Genomic DNA, 19,708 nt, shown 5'->3' on the forward strand with positions numbered 1-19,708 from the left:
TCTGATATTTCTCTCTCAAGTAGAGACGTTTTATGAGAATTCTCTTATTTTTCTGTAATTCTCAGAACTTTTTGAAGTCCATACATATTTTCTAAAGGCTCTCGTATATAACTGGTTAACAGAAAATGAGAAATCTCATTTGATCTCTATTCAGATTTCTATTTAATTATTCGGCCATTTATATTAAATAAATAAATATAAACTTTTACATCAGATTTTTACACCATTTTTTTAATTTTTTTAATCTATTTTTTTTTTTTCTCAAGAACGTTACTACTCATTTTTTCCCAAGATAAATTTTGATTTAAATTTGAAAAGAAAATTAGTTAAATAAAAAGCTTAATGTGCGCAAGTTAAAATATTTCGCAAAACAAACATATATTGCTTCAAGTTAATCATTCTTCCATTATATGCACTCAATTAAGGCTTGTAAATCAAAAAAAAAAATCAAAATTATTTTCATAATTTTTTCCTACCATTAATAAATTTTCTTTCTTGATAATAACTCAAAATTTATAGAAAGAAAAACTTACTTTAGTAAAAAAATATTAATTCTTTAATTGATGAAATATTAGATATGTTCAATAATGCTAATTAATATGCTGTTGAATAATAAGCAATTGCATTTTAATCTCATAAAAAACATCATATCGCTATTTTGAAAGTAAAATTTTCTTTTATTATTTAATTTTTTAAACAACACAGATGTAACAATAATTGTAAAATAATTGAATAAATTGAAATTGAAATAATATCAGAAATAAAAGGAGTTACTCATCCCAAATTTTATTTCCAAATTTATTTGCGCATCATCGTTACATCATATAGAAAAAGAAAAAAAAAAAAAAAAAAAAGGCGTAACTGTCTTCTCCCACACGCAAAATAAGGTAGACAGAGACTAGTTGAAATAAGCATAAGCTTAGTTGTGAAATAGTTTTTTTTTAAATTTCCAGCTAGAATATTCACTAAACATGATTCTTATGAAGGGCCTATTACGTCCGGACAGACAGTCTAAACAGGTTGTGAGAAACTGTGAATATACATTCGAACAAGTTTTGATTAGTAATTGAAAAATATTTCATGACTTTTGTATTTAAAAAAGCTTTTCGATCTCTTTAAAAATATCTTTTATTTATTTACTTTGTCAATGAATTAACTTTTAAAATGTTGCCTTTTCTTTCTAATAGCAATATATTTATATAAATCGATAAACATATCGGAAAATATGAGGATGATGGAGTATTTAGTAACGTATTACAATTTCCGAGATTTATTTTGATTTATGTTTGATTCATGTAGCTTTCGAAAATCTCTCCTTAAGGATGCTCCTTTCTTAGAATGAGCTCATTTCTAAGAAAGATGTTCATTCTTATTGATTCGCCTGAAAAAGAAGCAATGCAAAATGAATATGACGACATATTAAAAAGAAATAAAAAAAAATAGTGAAAAGAATGGATAAAAGGGAAAAAAAAGTTTCAGGGGGAAAAACACAAAAAGGAAAAAGTGTAAAGAAAAGGATTTTGAATTGACGTACATATTCAGGAAAAAAAGGGGGTGAGCATTTAACTTGCAGAGATGCGTATGAAAACTCTGGCGTATATAACATTAAATTTACATGCTATTTTGATCACCATCGTGCTATTTTGAGACAGACGATGTAGTTTAGAGCAGTAGCCAAATGATTAGGGTAACATCTGAGATGGCACTCCTTTTCCAAGCTTCCGCGCAACACTAGCAGAGGGGTCTTCGGCTCCGAAAGATTTGACATGCTCCACTTTCGCTTAACTGAGATTCAGAGGTGAAATTCGGTTTCGAACCAGGAATTGTTCGATTTTGGAATCAAGGCGTTATTACAAAATTATTGTGGTCCGCATTTCTGATTAAGGAAAATAAATTTAATGTTTAACTTGCAAAATGTATACGATATAAAACAGTTTATCATTTGTTTGCATTAATTGTAATCCTGATGCAGAATGCTTTTTTTGTTGTTGTTGTTGATTGATTAGATTATTTTATTTTTATTTCACTGAATTGCTTGATAAGATTTATAACGACTACGTCCGGTGGCAGTAACAACTAAATATTTATGCACTTTAATAAATAAAAGAAAGGCAAAGATAATTTTTTAAAATAATAAATAGTAACAATCGACAAAAGTGATTGGCACGAAGAAAGTTGTTAAACTTATTTTTGGCGCATGTTATGAATGAACGGCCACGCTATTAAAATGCAGTTATAATCAAAAAATCACACACACACACACACACACACACACACACACACACACACACACACACACACATATATATATATATATATATATATATATATATATATATATATATATATATATATATATATATATATATATATGATATTTTAACTCTAATTTCAATTTAATTGATTTTCAAGATTTGATCTTAATTTAGCCCATAGTAACTTCATTCTAAAATATTCTCTTATTTCGTGATCCAATTCCACTGTCTCTACTTAATTAATTCAAGAGAAGCTTTGTTAAATAGCTGAATCAGCTAAAAGCCTAACTTTCCCACACTCCGCGTGAAGAGACAAAATACCGCTGACGATACAAATTGTTTTTTAAAATCTCCCTGTATTTCCCCTGCCTCTTCAACGCGTGTAACGAAAATCCCTCTCGAAATCTCATTACATATTAGTACTATGAAGAAATATTTTCCCTATCAAAATCATCAGGTTATATAAGACCAGGGATAAAATGTCCAAGAGCTTTTTCCTCATTCCTTTTCTGTGTCGTTCTGTGTGCTCACCGCTTGTACATATACCTGCTTTTTCAAAATCAAATAAAACGACGTCACGAAATTAAAAGTATCTTCACTGTCTTCAAACTGCATTCTGCTTCACATAAAATAATGCTTACATATATATATGTATATATACATATATCCTGAAGTTGTAACAACTAGCATCTGGCTCCTCTATAGATATATCATTGATTCCATATTAATATTGCAGTTTTCATTCCACCGAATAGATGGCAGCACTATTAGGAAAGAAGGTTCTAAGCTTGAGTCCTTGAATTTACCTAAATTTTCGCCTATTTTTCTCTATTTCGGTTATTTGTAAATAGTTAATTTAAGACTTACTTTTACTCTTCCAAGAAAACTTTGCAAAAAAAAAAAAAAAAAAAAAACCTTTTGAAGGGTTTTTTTATTTGTTTGATTGCATCCTCAAAAAAATTTCAATTAAACCTCCAAATTAATATTATCCCCTATCTCCTTTGATTTCTTTCTAGTTCTAAAGTGAATTTCATTGATAGTTATTAAACAAAAGGAATTCAATACTAAGCATTTTTCAGCGGCAAATTCTCCTCTACATAACTCATACAGTATATTGTTGTAGGACATTTTTTTAACGTAAATTGGTTTGGAATATTAATGCAATTATTTAAAAAAGTTTTTTGAATCAAACATCGATGTCAATATAATCCAACTTTTGAACTGCCATTTTTTTTATTAACTGCATTCTTAACTGAAGTGCAGTATAAACAATACTAGAGCTTGTGTTTCGGCGGAATATTACTTTTTGTACCACAATGTTCCGTTAGTGTAAGGCATTGTTAAGTTATTATATTTATTATAAGTCAGCAACATATTAATTCCTGTGTATTGCTTATTTTAAACACGTTAAAGAATTTGCTTCATCTTTTGCAATTTGTTGCTGAAATGGATTGTGAAGGCACTGTAATTATATCTTGTGGCACTTTGACTTCTGAAGATATCATTTGTAGTAAGTTCGTAGTTTTTATTTTCATAAATTGAATTTTTTATATATAAAATATTTACAAGTCTTTTAATCCGCCTTGAAATATTGGTAGGTAATTATTTAAATTTATTATAAAATCATTATGGTATTTTCTTTGAATTAGTTAAATTATGTTTTAATATGTCATTAAGTGTAAAAATATAAATTCAAGCTAATTTACTGAAAGACTACAAACATTTTAAAAATAAAAATAGCATATATTTTCTATGTATTTAAATTATTTATATATATAATGCTGATGGATTAAAAGTTATTTTCATATTCTTATTTTATTTTATAAATTTTTTATTGCACACTTTTGAGTATTCTTGCCAAAATAAATGTATGTGTACTAGATAATAGTATAAATTAAGTTATTTGATAATTACCGACTATTATTCATGCTAATTGGGTAATAATTCATATTAACCAATTATAAGTTTTGCATGTTTCAAAAAAGACTATTTTTTCCCTTCAGAAATTTTAGGTGTGGAAACACTACCTGAAAGCATTGCATCCGATTATGCTGTGAAAGGATATCTCTGGAACTGCAAAAATAAATATTATTCTACAAAAATAAACCTTTATGCTTTGGAAGAAAAAACAGAATTGGATTTATCTTTCTGCAACAACATTAAAGCTGTTATTTTTTATTTTGACACTCAAAAGGTATATTGATTTTAATATCGTTTTGCTCTTACTTCTTATATCCATGCCTGCATTATGTTTATTTTTTAAATTATCCATGTTAACTTTATTACTTAGCATCAGACATTTTGTTGGAAACTGCTTTTGTGATAAGTCAGTTGTCTTGTTGATACATTTTCTACAGCCTAACAGTTAAAAATTTATTAATTTTGAATTGGAATTCTAACATTACTAATTCTGGTTGTAGATGTATGAATGCTTACAGTGCTAAAATAAATATTATATTTTAATGCAGTATTTCTATCGCATTTCCTTATATTTTTTCATACAACCTGTAAAATAAATTGATAGGCTAATGATGCCTTAGAACATGCCATAATAACTATAAATTTAATTAACATTGTAAATTTTAAAAATTCTTTATATATTAAAAATACACTTAGAGATTATTTTTAATAACTGTAATAATAATATTTATTTTAATTATTTTATTAATATATCTGAGAGTTTCATCTGATGATACTATATCTTATTTCCAGCAGTCTAGTTTTGATGATGTTGCGAGTTGGCTGCCATACCTGAAAGATATTGATTCTGAGGTTCAGTTACTATTATGCAACGATTGTCCTGAAGAAAACAGTAATCCAGGTACTAATGCAAATCTGGTTTTCTTTTGCTTTGGCATGTTTTAGATAATTTTTTTTTTTTTTTTGTAATGTTAGAACGAATGTATGTTCCATTATGATAGTATAAATTAGGAACAAATTAGTTTAATATTAATTTTATAAATGCATGGAGAAATAAATTATCTGAAGAAAGAGACATATATGGAAGAAAGGTCTTGATCTTGGGACTATAAGTTGCACCTTCTAAACCTGGTCCCACTTAAAATCTCCGTATATGACAATTTTCTATATATTAAGCCTAATATTCAGGGTCAAATATCCTCCCTCTAGTGTGATATGGAAGATACCAATATTGATGCCATTCTTATGATCTGATTACCATTCTTAATTGTGAAATCAATTAAGTTTCAAATTAATCTATATATTACTTTCAAAATGGGATTATTTAATTTTTCATGGAGACAATCAAATTTTTCTATCATTAATTTATTTGTTTTTCCAAAAATATCATCTTTACTTAAATTTCAAATAATTTCAAACCAGATTTCTTCAACTAAAAACAAGAAGAGAAAGCTAAAAGTTTCAAGAGTATTTGTGCGATATGTCAGAAAGTATTTAAAGAAAAAGAAAAAAAATTAATGAATGAATCTAGAATAAGAATTTAATCGATATTTTAATTCAAAGGGATTTATCAATGGAATTAAAATATTTTAAAAGATTTTGTTTAATTATAATGTATTTACCATGTTTTTTTATTATTATTATTAAGATGCTTTGATTTTTGTAAATCATTAATACATTAAATATTATGTTGAAAAGAATAAAAGACAACTTGTAAAAGCAGAGTTAAATATTTGATTCTTGCTAATCTATGGAATTATTAAAATCATATATTCTATTTAAACCCTAGCACTTTGACTTAATATAAAAACTAGTTACAAATATGTAAAGTGAATTCTAAAATCGTTTTAGAAAGTCTATGTGTGGAAGTAATGTTCTAGTTATTGGAACTTAATTATAAAGATTAAAATTTTAATTAGATAGCTATTGATGCTGCAAATAACTATGCAGCATTAAATATTACCATTGATTTTTAGAAAAATTTCTGAGATTTTAATCTTCAGTTTTTATTTTCATGTTTGAAAAGGATAAATAATGAGAATCATATTTAAGAACTGTATATCATGTAATTAATTTTTTTTCTCTTTGTCCTATCAGCTCTGGAGAGAAAAAATATCCTTAAATGGTGTATTGAAAATCAGTATGAATTAGTGGAGCTCAATCCAGTACCAGAAAGTGATGATGAAGGTAATATTGTTATTAATTTAATTCATTTTCTTTAATTTTAATTCTCTCATTTTTTATCTAATTCATCATAGTGCAAGTAAATCTGCCAGTATTTATAAAATCTTTCCAACCAAACTGATATTAACTTTCTATACATTTTTGTTTTACATAATTTGTTTTTAATACTACATTATCTCTTTTATTCTTAATTTTTATCAAAATTTATGATTTTGTATTTTTTTTTCTCTGTAGAATTCTATTATTTTATCATATTGTTTGTTGAAATTCAGTACGTTTTACTTGTTTTTCTTCCATTATTGTAAAATATTTCCGGTGCTTAACTACATTTTGATTTGTGATTGTTTCTTTTTTTCTCAACTAATTCTTTATTGGTTTGTAATTATATTGGGGACAATTTAACACAGAATTTCCTTCTTTTTATTCTAGAACTCTGTAGATGGAAACATATTAACCAATGTAAAAAATATATTATTAATATTACAATTAACTAAATAATAATTTGCAAAAAAGTCAGGCTCAAAGATTTAAAAAGATGAATTTGGACATATGAGTTAAGTGCAGCTATTGAAATTTTCCTTTCTCATTTAATTTTTTGTTTTGTGTTATCTTGAAATATTGAATATCATTATTATGTATCATTTGCAGAGCACAGATCAACAACAAAAAGAAATTATACTAATCCTAGGATTTTTTTAAAACTAATAGTTAATAAATTTCTTATGCGGCTATGCAATTTTTGCATGAAAAATTGAATAAATTTATATTTTTATACATATTATGCAACAATTAATACTAGAGATAAACATTCTAGAATGAATTCTTTTTCTGTTATTTTTGCAAAAACATTTATATATTACACTCTATTATTATTATATATACTATTATATACTACTACTGTTATGTATATAGAAATGATTCTTTCTATATGATTACTGTGCGTAATAGTAATAGTTTTTTCAAAAATATCATTCTTATTCCAAAAAATTATTTTTAGTTTCAGATATCTATATTTGTCTAAGTTAAGACTTTATTAATTTTCGGACTGTAATTTTAATTAAATCCTACATTTAATTGTGATTATATTTATAATTAAAACTGCAGTCTGCCCAGAAAGTATCTTTACACTAAAAAAAAACAACCTAAAATTATTATCCTCTGTGTTTAGTTTTCTCTTTCTGCTCATTAAATAAAATATCACTTATTTTAATGGCTTGAATATTAAATGGTATCAGATCATTGATATTATAATTCTCTTTTAATCTCTTAACTTTAACTTCTCTGTGAAAATGGGAATTTTAAATGAGACAGTTGGTTTAAGTAGTTTTTCTAATTTTATTATTGAGATATATTAAGAACATTGTATATTAATGTTCATCTTGTGACCAGTTTCAACATTTATAAAGTAAAAAATTGTGTAAAATCCTTTTTAGACTCCCTGTATTGTGCCTTACTTTGTTTGAATGTTTTCAATTAGCAAGCTATGTATAATGTTTCTAATTAATTATTAATTACAGCTTATAAAGAATTCTATTGTAATGTTATATTTCCTTCTAAAATTAATATTGATTGATAAATTTCATTTCATTAAATTTTGAATATTCCAGATGAACAAACTTTCAACTGTGCAAAAGGATTTGACCGAGTTATTGAAGCTCTTCAATCTTATGCATGGGCTGATTTAGTCTTTGAAGGTAAAAATTTACCTTGAAATCTATTAGTACTTTATTATCTATATGATTGCCATTTTAATCTAAGTTCTTATTTCAGTAATTGATTCAAGCCAATCAAAAATCTATAATCAAATTGCATCATATACTTACATTTTTCTTCCAAGCATCTGTTGTTTTGTTATAATTCTGGGGGTAGAAAAGTTTAAATAGTTTCGACTCTGAATACTTAGTTTGAGAAAACATGCAATAAATGGTTAAAAGTGTAAACTTTTGTTTTGTTCTCTATTCTTATGTATCTTTAACAAAGAATGTGTTCATAGGTTGCAAAAGTGTTTAAAATTTTACTTAAATTTAACCACAGTATTAAAAAAATTTAATTACATTACTACTTTGGGTCCTGTTACATTAGTAATGCAACTATCATTTTAAAAAGTAGTTTAATCATCAATTTGGAGAAGGGAAAATAATTTAATTGTTATTTTTCTATGATAGAAATTTTAAATAAACTCTTCTTAAATTTTAAAATTTTTACAGCATTTTTATTGACCTCTTTGGTAGTAACTTATTTTATATAAGGCATAATTATATTATACAATTTTTGTTAAAAATCATATTTTGCTGTAATACTGTGATTGAAACATCAATGTATGAAATGATGTAAGTCTAAAGAATTTGTGAAAAATTATTTATTAAAATTGAATCTGCATGGTCTTGTAGTTATAATGTAGAGTTTATTACCTATGATTTTAAAGTAGTTAAAAAAATTTGATTGAAAAATGTTTTGTGTAGCAATGATTAATTACCCTTAATTTTTTTTTCTCAATTCTTTTACTTCAGGTTTTAACTACACAAAAAGAGATAATGATTTCTTTTCTTTTCAGAAATTAAATATTTTTATGATTAGTAGTATGCTTAATCCATTTGTAATCTGTTTAATGTTTCTATAATGTCAATTACTTATTATTTTATGTTGGAGTTTTATTTTAGTTTCTTATATAAATGCATATGTGAAATTTTTTGTTAAAAAGAAAGCAAAAGAATGAAAATTTATTTAGAAAAAAAAATATGAAAGGGGAAAGGGCTTTGTTTTTAAAATCAGTTCTCAGCTGATATTCCAAAACAGTTTAAAATTTATACAATTTTCTAAAGGTTAGTGATTTTACTCGCTTCTAATATTATTTTGCAAATTTGTTTCTCATATTTTGCTTTTTACTTGTGGACTGTTATTCCATATAAAATTATTTTTTCAAAACTATTAAGTAATTACTTTCTGTATTCAATTGTTACTTAATTTCTGTGTAATTATTTAAAATTTGCAAACATTAAAAATTGCCTTTTTATTATTGTTGTTACTTTTTATTTTATGGAAGTAAATATTATTTTGTTTTGTTGGACTGTTAAGAATACTTAGTGCATTTTTAGCTTTAAAAAAGCTAAAAATAGAATTGTTTACTTTACCTTAATAAAGTAAATAATTCTACATGAATGAAAAAAAATCCTAATGAATAAATATATTTATTTGTGTTTTTTTCTTTGTAGAAGATAAACCTTCTGCTTCTGGAAAAGAAAAAGGAAATTCATCAGCCTCAAATAAAGATGGATGCAAAACACTTAAAGTTGAAGATCTAGGTGAGAATGATATAAAATATCACACACTGAAAGCAATATTGCAATTGGCTCCCATTCAGATTGAATATTTAAAAAATGAATGACACATGTTGATAATGCAAAAAATAAAGCTTATGCCTTTTTAGTTGAATACAGTGGCGCAAATTTAGAATTTGAATTTCAATTACATATGTTTATTTTGTTTATTTATTTATTTTACTCTAAAAGTTGCTGCAAAAATTCTTCCCCCACTTTTTCATAAAAATTATCTTTTCTGTAAATAAATCACTGGATTTCTGTGAATTTCTGATGGACATAAATTGAAGCATGTATATAAAAACACTATTGAAAAAATCTTGAATTTTATATTAGGTTATGAACACCACAAAGTTTTGAGATACTAAGAATTTGTCTATGATTCATAGATGAAAATAAGTTTATATTTTTCCTCTTGTAGAAATTACTATGACAAACATTGTATACTTTTTTGGTTATGAGGTTCATTTTAATGAAAAGATTATTCATTAAATTAATATTTTTATAAGTTTTATAAAGTTGTTGCATAAAAGAATTTCAGTATTTTACTTGTATAAATTGAAATAATTTCCAGTAAATGTTATTTGGTCCACTGTAATTAGTAAATAGGCTTTATCTTATTTTTTTCTTGTCATGACCTGCCAACATCATTTGCATTCCTTTTACTATTACTTGTCTTCATGCAGCAATAGCTAAGAATTGAACCCCCTATTTTTGCAATTAAGGTACTATAAAATATGCATTTGTTTCATCTGCTAAAATATATATATATATATATATATATATATATTTAATGTTGTTAATATCGTGTCTTGTTTCCAAGATTTATGGCAATATTGGCATATTGCTTCTAAAAATGGGCTTTTAAAAAATTTGTTTAAAACTTGGATTAAAGTTGAATTATTTTTAACAGTATATAGTGTTAATGATAATGATATTAGTCATTTATTATCAGACTGGCTGTCATGATTCAATCTCGATATTTTAACCATCTATCTAATTAGACAACTCCTTATTTGGTATGTTTACCCTCATCTATACTATGGTTATCTAATTAGATTGATGTTACAATTAAATAGCCTGAACCACAGGTGAGTCATGTGGCAGTCAATATGTTAAGATGTAAAATAATGATTTTAAACACTTGATTGAATTTATTTAATGGTATTCAATTAACTAGATTTTTAAATTCCTTTATTGATATTTGTAATTTATGTATCTTTATTTTAGTTTAGCTACTTTTTGTAAACTTTCCATATTGTTTATTATTATTATTTCTGATTGCAGAACTTGATTTAGAAGAAAAATGGTTGGATGTCTTAAGAGGAGAAGATCCTGGTGGGGAATCATTTGAAGCCCTCTTTGCCAAATTTGCTAGTATGAAGGGTAGGTAATTTTCTTAAAATTTATACTAATGCAGAATATGCGTTTTAAATAAATCCAATGTTTAAAAGTAATATATAAAATGTAATTATCTTCAGTTCAATCATACTTTGGATTTAGCCTTCAGATTCATTTAAGATTCAATTCAGTGCTTTGGAAGCTGAAAAATAAATTATAGATTATTTTAGTAAATATTTTTATCTAACAAGAATGTAAAAAATTGTGCAAGATCCAGAATAAGGAATTAAATTCTTTCTTTATGATTGCAGAGATAATGTTGTGAGATGACTGTGATAATATAGTTGATGAAAAATAACATGTTGGCAGATATACAGATAAATAAATGAATAAGATTTAAAATTATTGATGTTGTCTATGGGTATATTTTTTCTCTGGAATTACCTGCTGTAGAAGGAAAATAAATTTATCTAAATAGAAATTTTTATGAATAAATTTTGAATTAAAAGAAATCATCAAAAAAAGTGTTCTCTGCAATTTTTTATGAAGGAATGCTGCAAATAATATCCTTTGCTTTAATGAAAATACATACAAAAACAGTTTTCACCTAGTATGTATTGTGACTTCATCACCCTTTTGTTAAATTAATTTACCATATAGGTTTTAGTTCTTTCCTTTTCTTTTCAACAAAAGTCAATAACTTGCCAGAACATATACAGAATAATGGATAACGTGAGGAGATTATTCAAAGGAGGGGGGACCTTTCATTTGATAGATGAGTTCAACAAAACATGCATTTTGATGCTTTCCCCCTTATTTTTTCTTATTTTTAATCTAAACCCTGTTGTCAATAATGTGATTAATTCTTTGAAATATGAATCAAGCATCTCTGGAAGTCAACTTCTAAATGTTTTAAATTTTCGGTTTACTGTTCTTTCATATCTATTAACTTTTTAGTTTCACATATATATATATAATATAGCTTCACAAAAATATGAAATATAATGCATTTGATAATGTATAAGAATCATCATCATATGCCTGATATGGTGTTAATTTTTATTCAAACATTTTATTTAAAAAGAGTTTTTTTTTTTTTTTTTTCTCCTTAACACATGCTTTTTTCAAAAATTTCTCATTGAATAGTAATTCTTAGTACATTCATCTATTTTTCTACTTTATAAATGAAAATAATTTAGAATTTCTGAAATATATATATATTTTTAAAAAAAACCCTGATTATACTTGTGTATTAAACACATTCCAGTATTTCAAAGCCTCCCCCTCTACAAAAATGACAACAATGCTATGTTTATTGCAACCAGACATTAATAAACAAAAATAATCATCAAAGATGTCGTGTTAGTTAAAATTTGCCTATGTTTGCCAATAACATGCAATTAAACCAAAAGCATGCAGTCAATCCACAAAAAATCAAGTAATTAAAAGCACCAAAAAACTTTAACCTGCCGGTTTATATGGTTAAAATAGCTCTGACTTAAATGTTTTATTTGTTGTAAATTCTAAGTATTTGTTAGCATTCTAAGATCGAGAGTATTCAACAGTAATCTGAACATTACTGTTATGAATATATATATATATATATATATATAATATTTCTAAAAAACTTAGTACAAGAAACTGAAATTTTTATTTTTATTAGAAAAAGTTCTTAAAAGTTTAATTTATATCAATTTTAATAATTTTGTTAACAATGTTCCATCTTTATTCTTTACTTAATTTCAGAATCACATTCCTGAAATTAAGTAGGACTTTTTATCAAAAAGAAAGAAAGAAAGAAAGCTGCTATCAGAAACCGGTTTTCTGTTTTAAAAGTATTGATATTTGGAGATATGTCTTGATTTGCATCATAAGTTCTTTTAAGCATTATTTGTTCTTTTCTGTCTCTATCTCTTCATAATGAATTGAATGCCATAAATATATATGGCATTTAATATTGCTGAAATAAAAAATATTTGTGATATGTTAATGATTTTTAAAGAATTTTTTATATTTGTTTTTATTAATAATGAATATTAGTAATGATTAATTTCAAATAAATCTCCTGTGCATAACAGTTCAGGATAACTTAAAATATTGTTATACATCATTGCTATAAAATGTTATTTTAAGTCTTGTTCTTTTTTATTATTATTTCCTTTAATGGAGTTAGTGACACTGTATTACCATTAAAAGCTTGATAGTGTGGGTAATATTATTGCATGTTGCCTTTTACATAATTTTCTTTGAACATATTTTAAAAAATATATATGAATATTTTTTAATGTTTTATGAAAAATATAATTTTAAATTCAAAAGTAAAAAGAATTTGTGAAATAAGAAACATGGAAAAAAAATAAATAGAATCTTTCTTCCTTACCTTTAAACATTAGAAGAAAATTATGTGATTAAGCATTTGATGGGGGGAAAAATGAAAACTATTTGAATTTCACTTCATGACTATTATTGAAAAAGATGCTATCTCTTAAATTCAAGAAGTTGAGATGATAATTAAATTGATTAAAATTCTAATTAAAACTTTAAGGAGAGTTGTACTGATTTACACATTTTATTTGCCTCCCAATCTGTATATATTCGTGCCAAATTTAGTGGCTCCAGATCAAATGGTCTTTCCTATAAAGCATCGATACTCACATACACATATTTCTTTATAATAAGAAGAAATAAAATATTTTACTTGAATTAAAAACTGCTTATTGTGTTTGAAATGTAATAGAGATTTTGAGAATAAATTTTTAGTTTTCAAGTGATAAATTTTTTTGTATATTATGATTTGAAATACATAAAGGAACAAAACTTTTATAAAGTAGCTGAATTTTACTTATAAAGTTTTCATTAAAATATTTTACAGAAAGAGCATCTGGTCTAACAGGTGATGACAGAAAGAAGTATGCTGAAAAAGTGAGTGATAGAAATTTTTGTTGCTGATTTATTATTTTCCATAGAAGTGTACATTTAAAAGTCTTAAAAATTGCAAGAAAAAAAATTCTTCAATTCCCATTGTAATCCCTCCTCTCTTTTCAATGTTTACTCAGTTTCTATTTAATGTTTTGTAACAATAGCATTTAATTTACTTCATACACTGTATATGTAATCAATTATAATTTCTCCTTACGAATGAATTAATCATCATTTTTCACTGTCTTGTATGGTAGCTAAATAAATATCAATTTATTAGGATTTTATTGAGCTCCTGTCATATTCATTTTAGAAATTGTTTTAACAATTAACTTAATGTTTAAATTAGAATGTTACTTAGTTTTTAAATATAACTTGCATTTAAGAGTGTTTTAAATTATTTGAATGGGAACAATTCTCAGCTTCAGTAGTAAAGATTGGAAAGAATTTGTTTGGATGTCTGTCCTTTTGTGAATTAATAATAACTTTTTGATTCTTTTACATTACTCTAAATATAAAAATAAGAAGTAAAAAATAAACATTGTTACTAATCAGCTTGCAGTTTGAAAAAAAATAAAAATGGCTGTTAATATTTTATAATTTTTATATTCATTGTGCATTGCTACAAGTATTTGAAATTCATTATTGAATTTAAGAGATTCTAAAAAATAAGTTATATTGTTAGAAAAAATTCTACATCATCTTAATATTAAAATCAGTTTCTTATTTTAGGATACATCGTAAGTACTAACTGCCTTTGACAACAAATTTATCCACCCTAATTATAGTCATTTTAGGCTTTGAATTATTAACATGGAATGCGTCTAAAAAAGGTTTCACCTTATTAGATATGACTGAGAAAGGTGAATTCAATTGAATTAGTTTACAGCTAATCAAAAAGTGTACATAATATAACATAAAAATGTAAGGAAAGATTCTATTATATAATTAAACACATAAAAACAATTAATTGAGTCTTTTAATGGATGAGTTTGAATTCCAGCAAAGCATTTATGAACATTCTTACAGATAGTATATCAAACTGATTTAAATATAATATTAAAATTTAAGGAAAAAAAAAATGTACAGAAATGAAACTGATATCATTAAAAAGATAATTTTGTGAGACTTAAGATAATACAAAAACTATTCTTTAAGATAATTGTTTGGATGATATTCGTATCAATTTCTACAGGCAAATAATAATGATTATTTAATTGATGGGTTAAACCTGTTTTTCACTTGATTAAACTTTATTTCAAACTTGTTCGTCAATTCCTTTTATATCTTCTTTTTTCTGACTGAATGTACTTTTTGGTGATTTGATGAATCATCTCTAGAATATTTCTAATAACATATTGGATATAATGCAGCTGCGAAAATATCCAATGAAATAATTTTAATTCATATGATGGCTTGCTTATATTTGACTGTTGCCATTCAATAATAAGTAATAAGCACAATTTCTGTACCACATATATGATATACATGTATATTTGATGTGTGTGTGTGAGAGAGAGAGAGAGAGAGATTTAATTTTTTTCTCTTTGAACCTAAGCAGAAATGTATTATAGAGGAAAAGGACTCGGAGATTGTCATTGTTTCTATTAACATCTTAAATTCCAAGGTTGTTATCAATAAAATTGCATTTCTGCAGACATAATTTAAATTCTTACTTGCCAACTAAAATGCAACTTGTCTAATTTTTTTAATTTCATTTAGAAACTTTGTTGATTTATTTTGTTGGTAGTTTATTTAAAAATATTGATCATAGATTAGTATTTACAAATATAATTTTGAGTAAAAAAATTGTAGTCATTATTATTTTTTCCTCTTTTTTTCTTATGACTGAACTTCTTTATATTAAAATTCTGAAATGAGAAATATCTTTTTCCTTAATTTGCTTTGATAAAAATCTAATGGCACTGATGTTTTATTTACCAAATTTATTGAATGATATATTCATTGATATTAATTTCTTTATTTCATAATATTATATATCTTCAATATTTGTTTATCTTATTTTGTGCAGTTATATAGAAATGGAAATATGCTAAAACTGATTTAAATGTATTTTTGGATAGTAAAATTTATCAAAGAATCAGTTTTTTGTATAGTTGAATATTATTTATTAGATACATCATTCTTTATTACACTTTTTTTATTAACTGATGATAAATTTAATGAATAATAAGTAAAAAAAAATGATTTTTGAAATAATTTGATTTTAGCAATTTTAATATTTATAGATGAATAATTATTCAGTGTAAACTTCTTAATTTTTAACTCTTCAATAGGATGACATTTGAAACTAGCAGTGATTAAATCTATGATAAATAATGGATATTCCCTCAGTGAATATATGAAACACAATTTTTATAGCCCTATACATGTTAAGAATTTCAAAGCATACAATGAGAAACATTTACACATTTAATAACAGGGTGGCAAGCTGACCGAGAAATCAGTAAAAATCAAGGAAATTTATTCTAAAAATGGAAATTTTTTTCATGAATATATAATTTTTATTGAAAATGGTTATTCACTGGCATTTTTCAAAATGAAAATTCTCTGGTACCCCTAACTAAGGTAAACTCCTATTATTGTTTGATTTTAAACTTTAAGACATCTCTTATGTTTAAAGGGATTATATATGTAGAAATGCCCCCCCCCTCGAAATCAAGTCATTTGTACCACATGTTACGAAAGCATGCAATTTGAGTGCTAAAATTCAAAACTATTTTAAACTGGGTGTAAAATATTGTCCCGTTATTACAATTGCGAAACAAATTATTGTGATCAAATAAATATTTTACAATAATTAATTTTTTTCCACTTCTTGTAGATCTTTTTCTTCAGTTATGAAGGACTAAACATTATTAATAAAAAAAATTTTAAACATTTTTTGGACTATTTTTAAACATTATGAATATAGATCTTTTACTAAATTCTTCATATGAATGAGTGTTATGGATGACATGAAATAGGCAATTATTGCTGATATTTCCTTTTGCATTTTTTGTTCATTTAAGATTCCTCACACATTCAACAAAATGCTCTATAATTTAAGAATAATATTAAACACAAAAGAATTAACACAGGAATTTTCTTTAAAAAAAAATTTTAATGGAGCTTGGCAGCCTTTTTTGTATATGTTTTGATATATAATATATTTGATATATATATTGTTGTAATTCATTTTTTATCCAATAAAAAAATTTAATAAGCACCAGTTTTTTTTGTATGTTACAAGTTAAGCATTCAACCACTATGCAAGTATTTTTTTTTTTTTTACTATGGTTAGTTAGTTAAAGGTTAATGTAATTTTTATAATGTTGAATCTTTTTGTATTTTGATGCAGTGATTTCATTTTTGTATTTGTAAATGAATTTTTTTTTCTATTAATTGAATTATTATTCAGTTTTGATTCATATGTTGGTAAACAGTAAGGATAGGGGAAAACCCACTGGAAGGGAAAAAATAATTTCATTCTTAAGTACTCTGCTAATATGCATGTGTTTTTGTAATGTATCATTCATGAATAAATCTGACAAACAGTTCCGAAATATGACTGGTTAGGTAAAGTCAGCATGCATCTTCTAGTATTAGTTAATATGTTTGCAAATAAAGAGAATATGTTTTACATAATTGAGACTTATCAGAAATTTATGATAAAATTATTATTTGTTTTGTTTTCTGAGCATTAAATTTTATTTTACAGTTTATTTAAGAGTCAAAATTTTTCACATATAGTTAAGAACATGTTTGACATTAAATTAAAAAGAAAAGAGGGCAACATTCTGAGGCTATTAGATGCATCTAAAAAAAGTCAGAGAAATTTCCTTAAAAATCTTGAAATATCAGGGAAATTCAAACAGCAGAAAGGATGACCACCCTTTGTGATAATTATTATAACCCAATAATTTCTGTGATACCATTTGTGATTCCATTATTCAGTAGTGCCTGGACAATGAATTGTTGAAGTTTTTATAATTAATATTATTTTACAGTTTTATAAATTTGAACTGTGAAACTGAGACATATGTTATTAATTCTCTATATTTTTGCTATTCAGTAGGTTATTATTATTATAATTTTTTTTATTTGTATCGTATATTTAAATTCTGATTTGTTTTACTTTCTCTTAGGTTGCTATTGCTTTTTGGCGAGCTACAGGTGGTAATGAAGATGAAATTGAAGGTCTTGATGATAGTGATGAATAACAAGCGGCATGTGTTTGGCATGTACATATTATGTATAAAGCATATGTTAAGTGTTCAATAAATATGAAGTTTCTTAAATTTTATTCAGCTTTATTCCGGAAGATGAGTCATTTTAATTTTTTTATACGATCTATATAAGAATGCATCTTTTCCTAACTAGTTTTGTTGTGGCCAATACTTTTTAGGATATAGTTTTGTTGAAGGTGATAAATATTTGTAATTTTTATAATGCTGTATATCAAGTGACATCATTTTGTTGACATCAGAAAATGTACTGGTGTTTTTGTAATCATGGATATGTGAAAGTGAAACAATCAATAATTGATATTTCAAAAGGCATAAATATGAGAAACTTTCATAGTCCTTTGCTTTGTTTACAAAAAAGTCTATTTTCACTGGTGGTTGATCTCTAAGCATATCAAAGAGTTGTATTCGGATCATTTAAAAAAACCCTGTGAAATATTTTTATTTACAAAAATCCTTACTCTGTAGTATTCTATAGTATAGTATACTCTATACTCTTACTCTTTCCCAGTTAGGAGTCAATTGCAATTTAAATTTAGGAATTTGCAAGTATTGCAGCATTTGTCAATTCAATATTCAGAAGTAGTTGCAAAAGATATTTTTAAATGGCTTCCAATAAAATAATTTTTTGTAAACAAAAATTCTTTCATTCATTTTAATATGTTCACTTTTTAAATAAATAGCATTTAATGTCTCTTCAATCTATTTGTGTTTAAAGTTTATTAATAAGAATACTTTACTAATGCATATGAATAGTTAGTCTTTTTCTCGCTTACTATTTAATATTTCCAAGAATTTAAAAATGGCTTTATTTCCAAGACTTTATAGACAACTCACAATGTAGGAACTTCCAAGAAAAATATGATAATGAAGTCCCTGTCTTCGTTGATTTCTACCAATCATTGATTTTAGAATTCAGATTAAAATTTCTGTAACTATGTATTTTCAACAGAATGCAATGATGCTTGTGTAAATATCCACAAATTAAGAGACAGTAACATTTTGTAAGAAAAAATGTTTTAACAATTAGGATTGAAGTAACTGTATTATTGGAGTCATATATATAAAACATAAACAAAGCCAAAACAACGTATCTCTAATAATAACCATTGAGAGTGGTAATTAGTCTTCCCAAAACTTTGTAGCATATTCTCCAATAAAGTTTCATCACTCTTTTCCCTCATAAAATTATGGATCTTGGTAATGCCATGACTGCCCTGCATGGTATCAGCGAGCAACGGTTTGGACATATTGATCTTTGACTATTAATTCCTGTCACTTAGCAATAGTGACCCGAAAATCCACTTTGTTTTAAATACGTTGTTCCCAACCGAAATTTGACACAAAACTACAATTGTAATCATAAAATCAAATTTCATATGTTTATGTAAGTCTTTGTGTTTTGTTAGGTCTACAAATATGGTATGAAGACATATATCAAATTTTATCTGGTTACTTCAAATAATTTTTTAGTTATCTTTTTCACTAACAGACACAATGCCAAAATTATTTTTTAAACTCTGGA

The 19,708-nt window shown here is 25.3% G+C and overlaps 1 protein-coding gene across 2 annotated transcripts; it reads left to right on the forward strand.

Annotated features, from left to right (window-relative positions):
* The first annotated feature begins 3,501 nt into the window (after positions 1–3,501).
* Positions 3,502–18,237, forward strand: LOC129966017 (alpha- and gamma-adaptin-binding protein p34-like). Of its 2 annotated transcripts, none has more exons than XM_056080351.1 (9): positions 3,502–3,765; positions 4,259–4,449; positions 4,971–5,076; positions 6,273–6,362; positions 7,967–8,053; positions 9,572–9,661; positions 10,964–11,062; positions 13,890–13,939; positions 18,085–18,237. In XM_056080351.1, exons 1-9 carry the CDS (start codon positions 3,702–3,704, stop codon positions 18,157–18,159), a joined length of 852 nt encoding a protein of 283 aa, XP_055936326.1. In that variant the 5' UTR covers positions 3,502–3,701; the 3' UTR covers positions 18,160–18,237. The 2 variants fall into 2 exon arrangements, with proteins under 2 accessions (XP_055936326.1, XP_055936325.1); XM_056080350.1 differs by having other exon boundaries at positions 3,503–3,765; positions 4,968–5,076.
* The last annotated feature ends 1,471 nt before the right edge of the window (positions 18,238–19,708 follow it).

This window comes from Argiope bruennichi, chromosome 4, assembly GCF_947563725.1.
Source record: "Argiope bruennichi chromosome 4, qqArgBrue1.1, whole genome shotgun sequence".
Lineage (NCBI taxonomy): Eukaryota > Metazoa > Arthropoda > Arachnida > Araneae > Araneidae > Argiope > Argiope bruennichi.

Bases quoted from the DNA above. Each gene is read 5' to 3' on its own strand.
- LOC129966017 (XM_056080350.1), top strand. From the start codon at position 3,702: ATGGATTGTGAAGGCACTGTAATTATATCTTGTGGCACTTTGACTTCT. The intron at 6,363-7,966 runs GTAATATTGTTA...TGAATATTCCAG, and splicing joins ACCAGAAAGTGATGATGAAG to ATGAACAAACTTTCAACTGT. The intron at 11,063-13,889 runs GTAGGTAATTTT...AATATTTTACAG, and splicing joins CAAATTTGCTAGTATGAAGG to AAAGAGCATCTGGTCTAACA.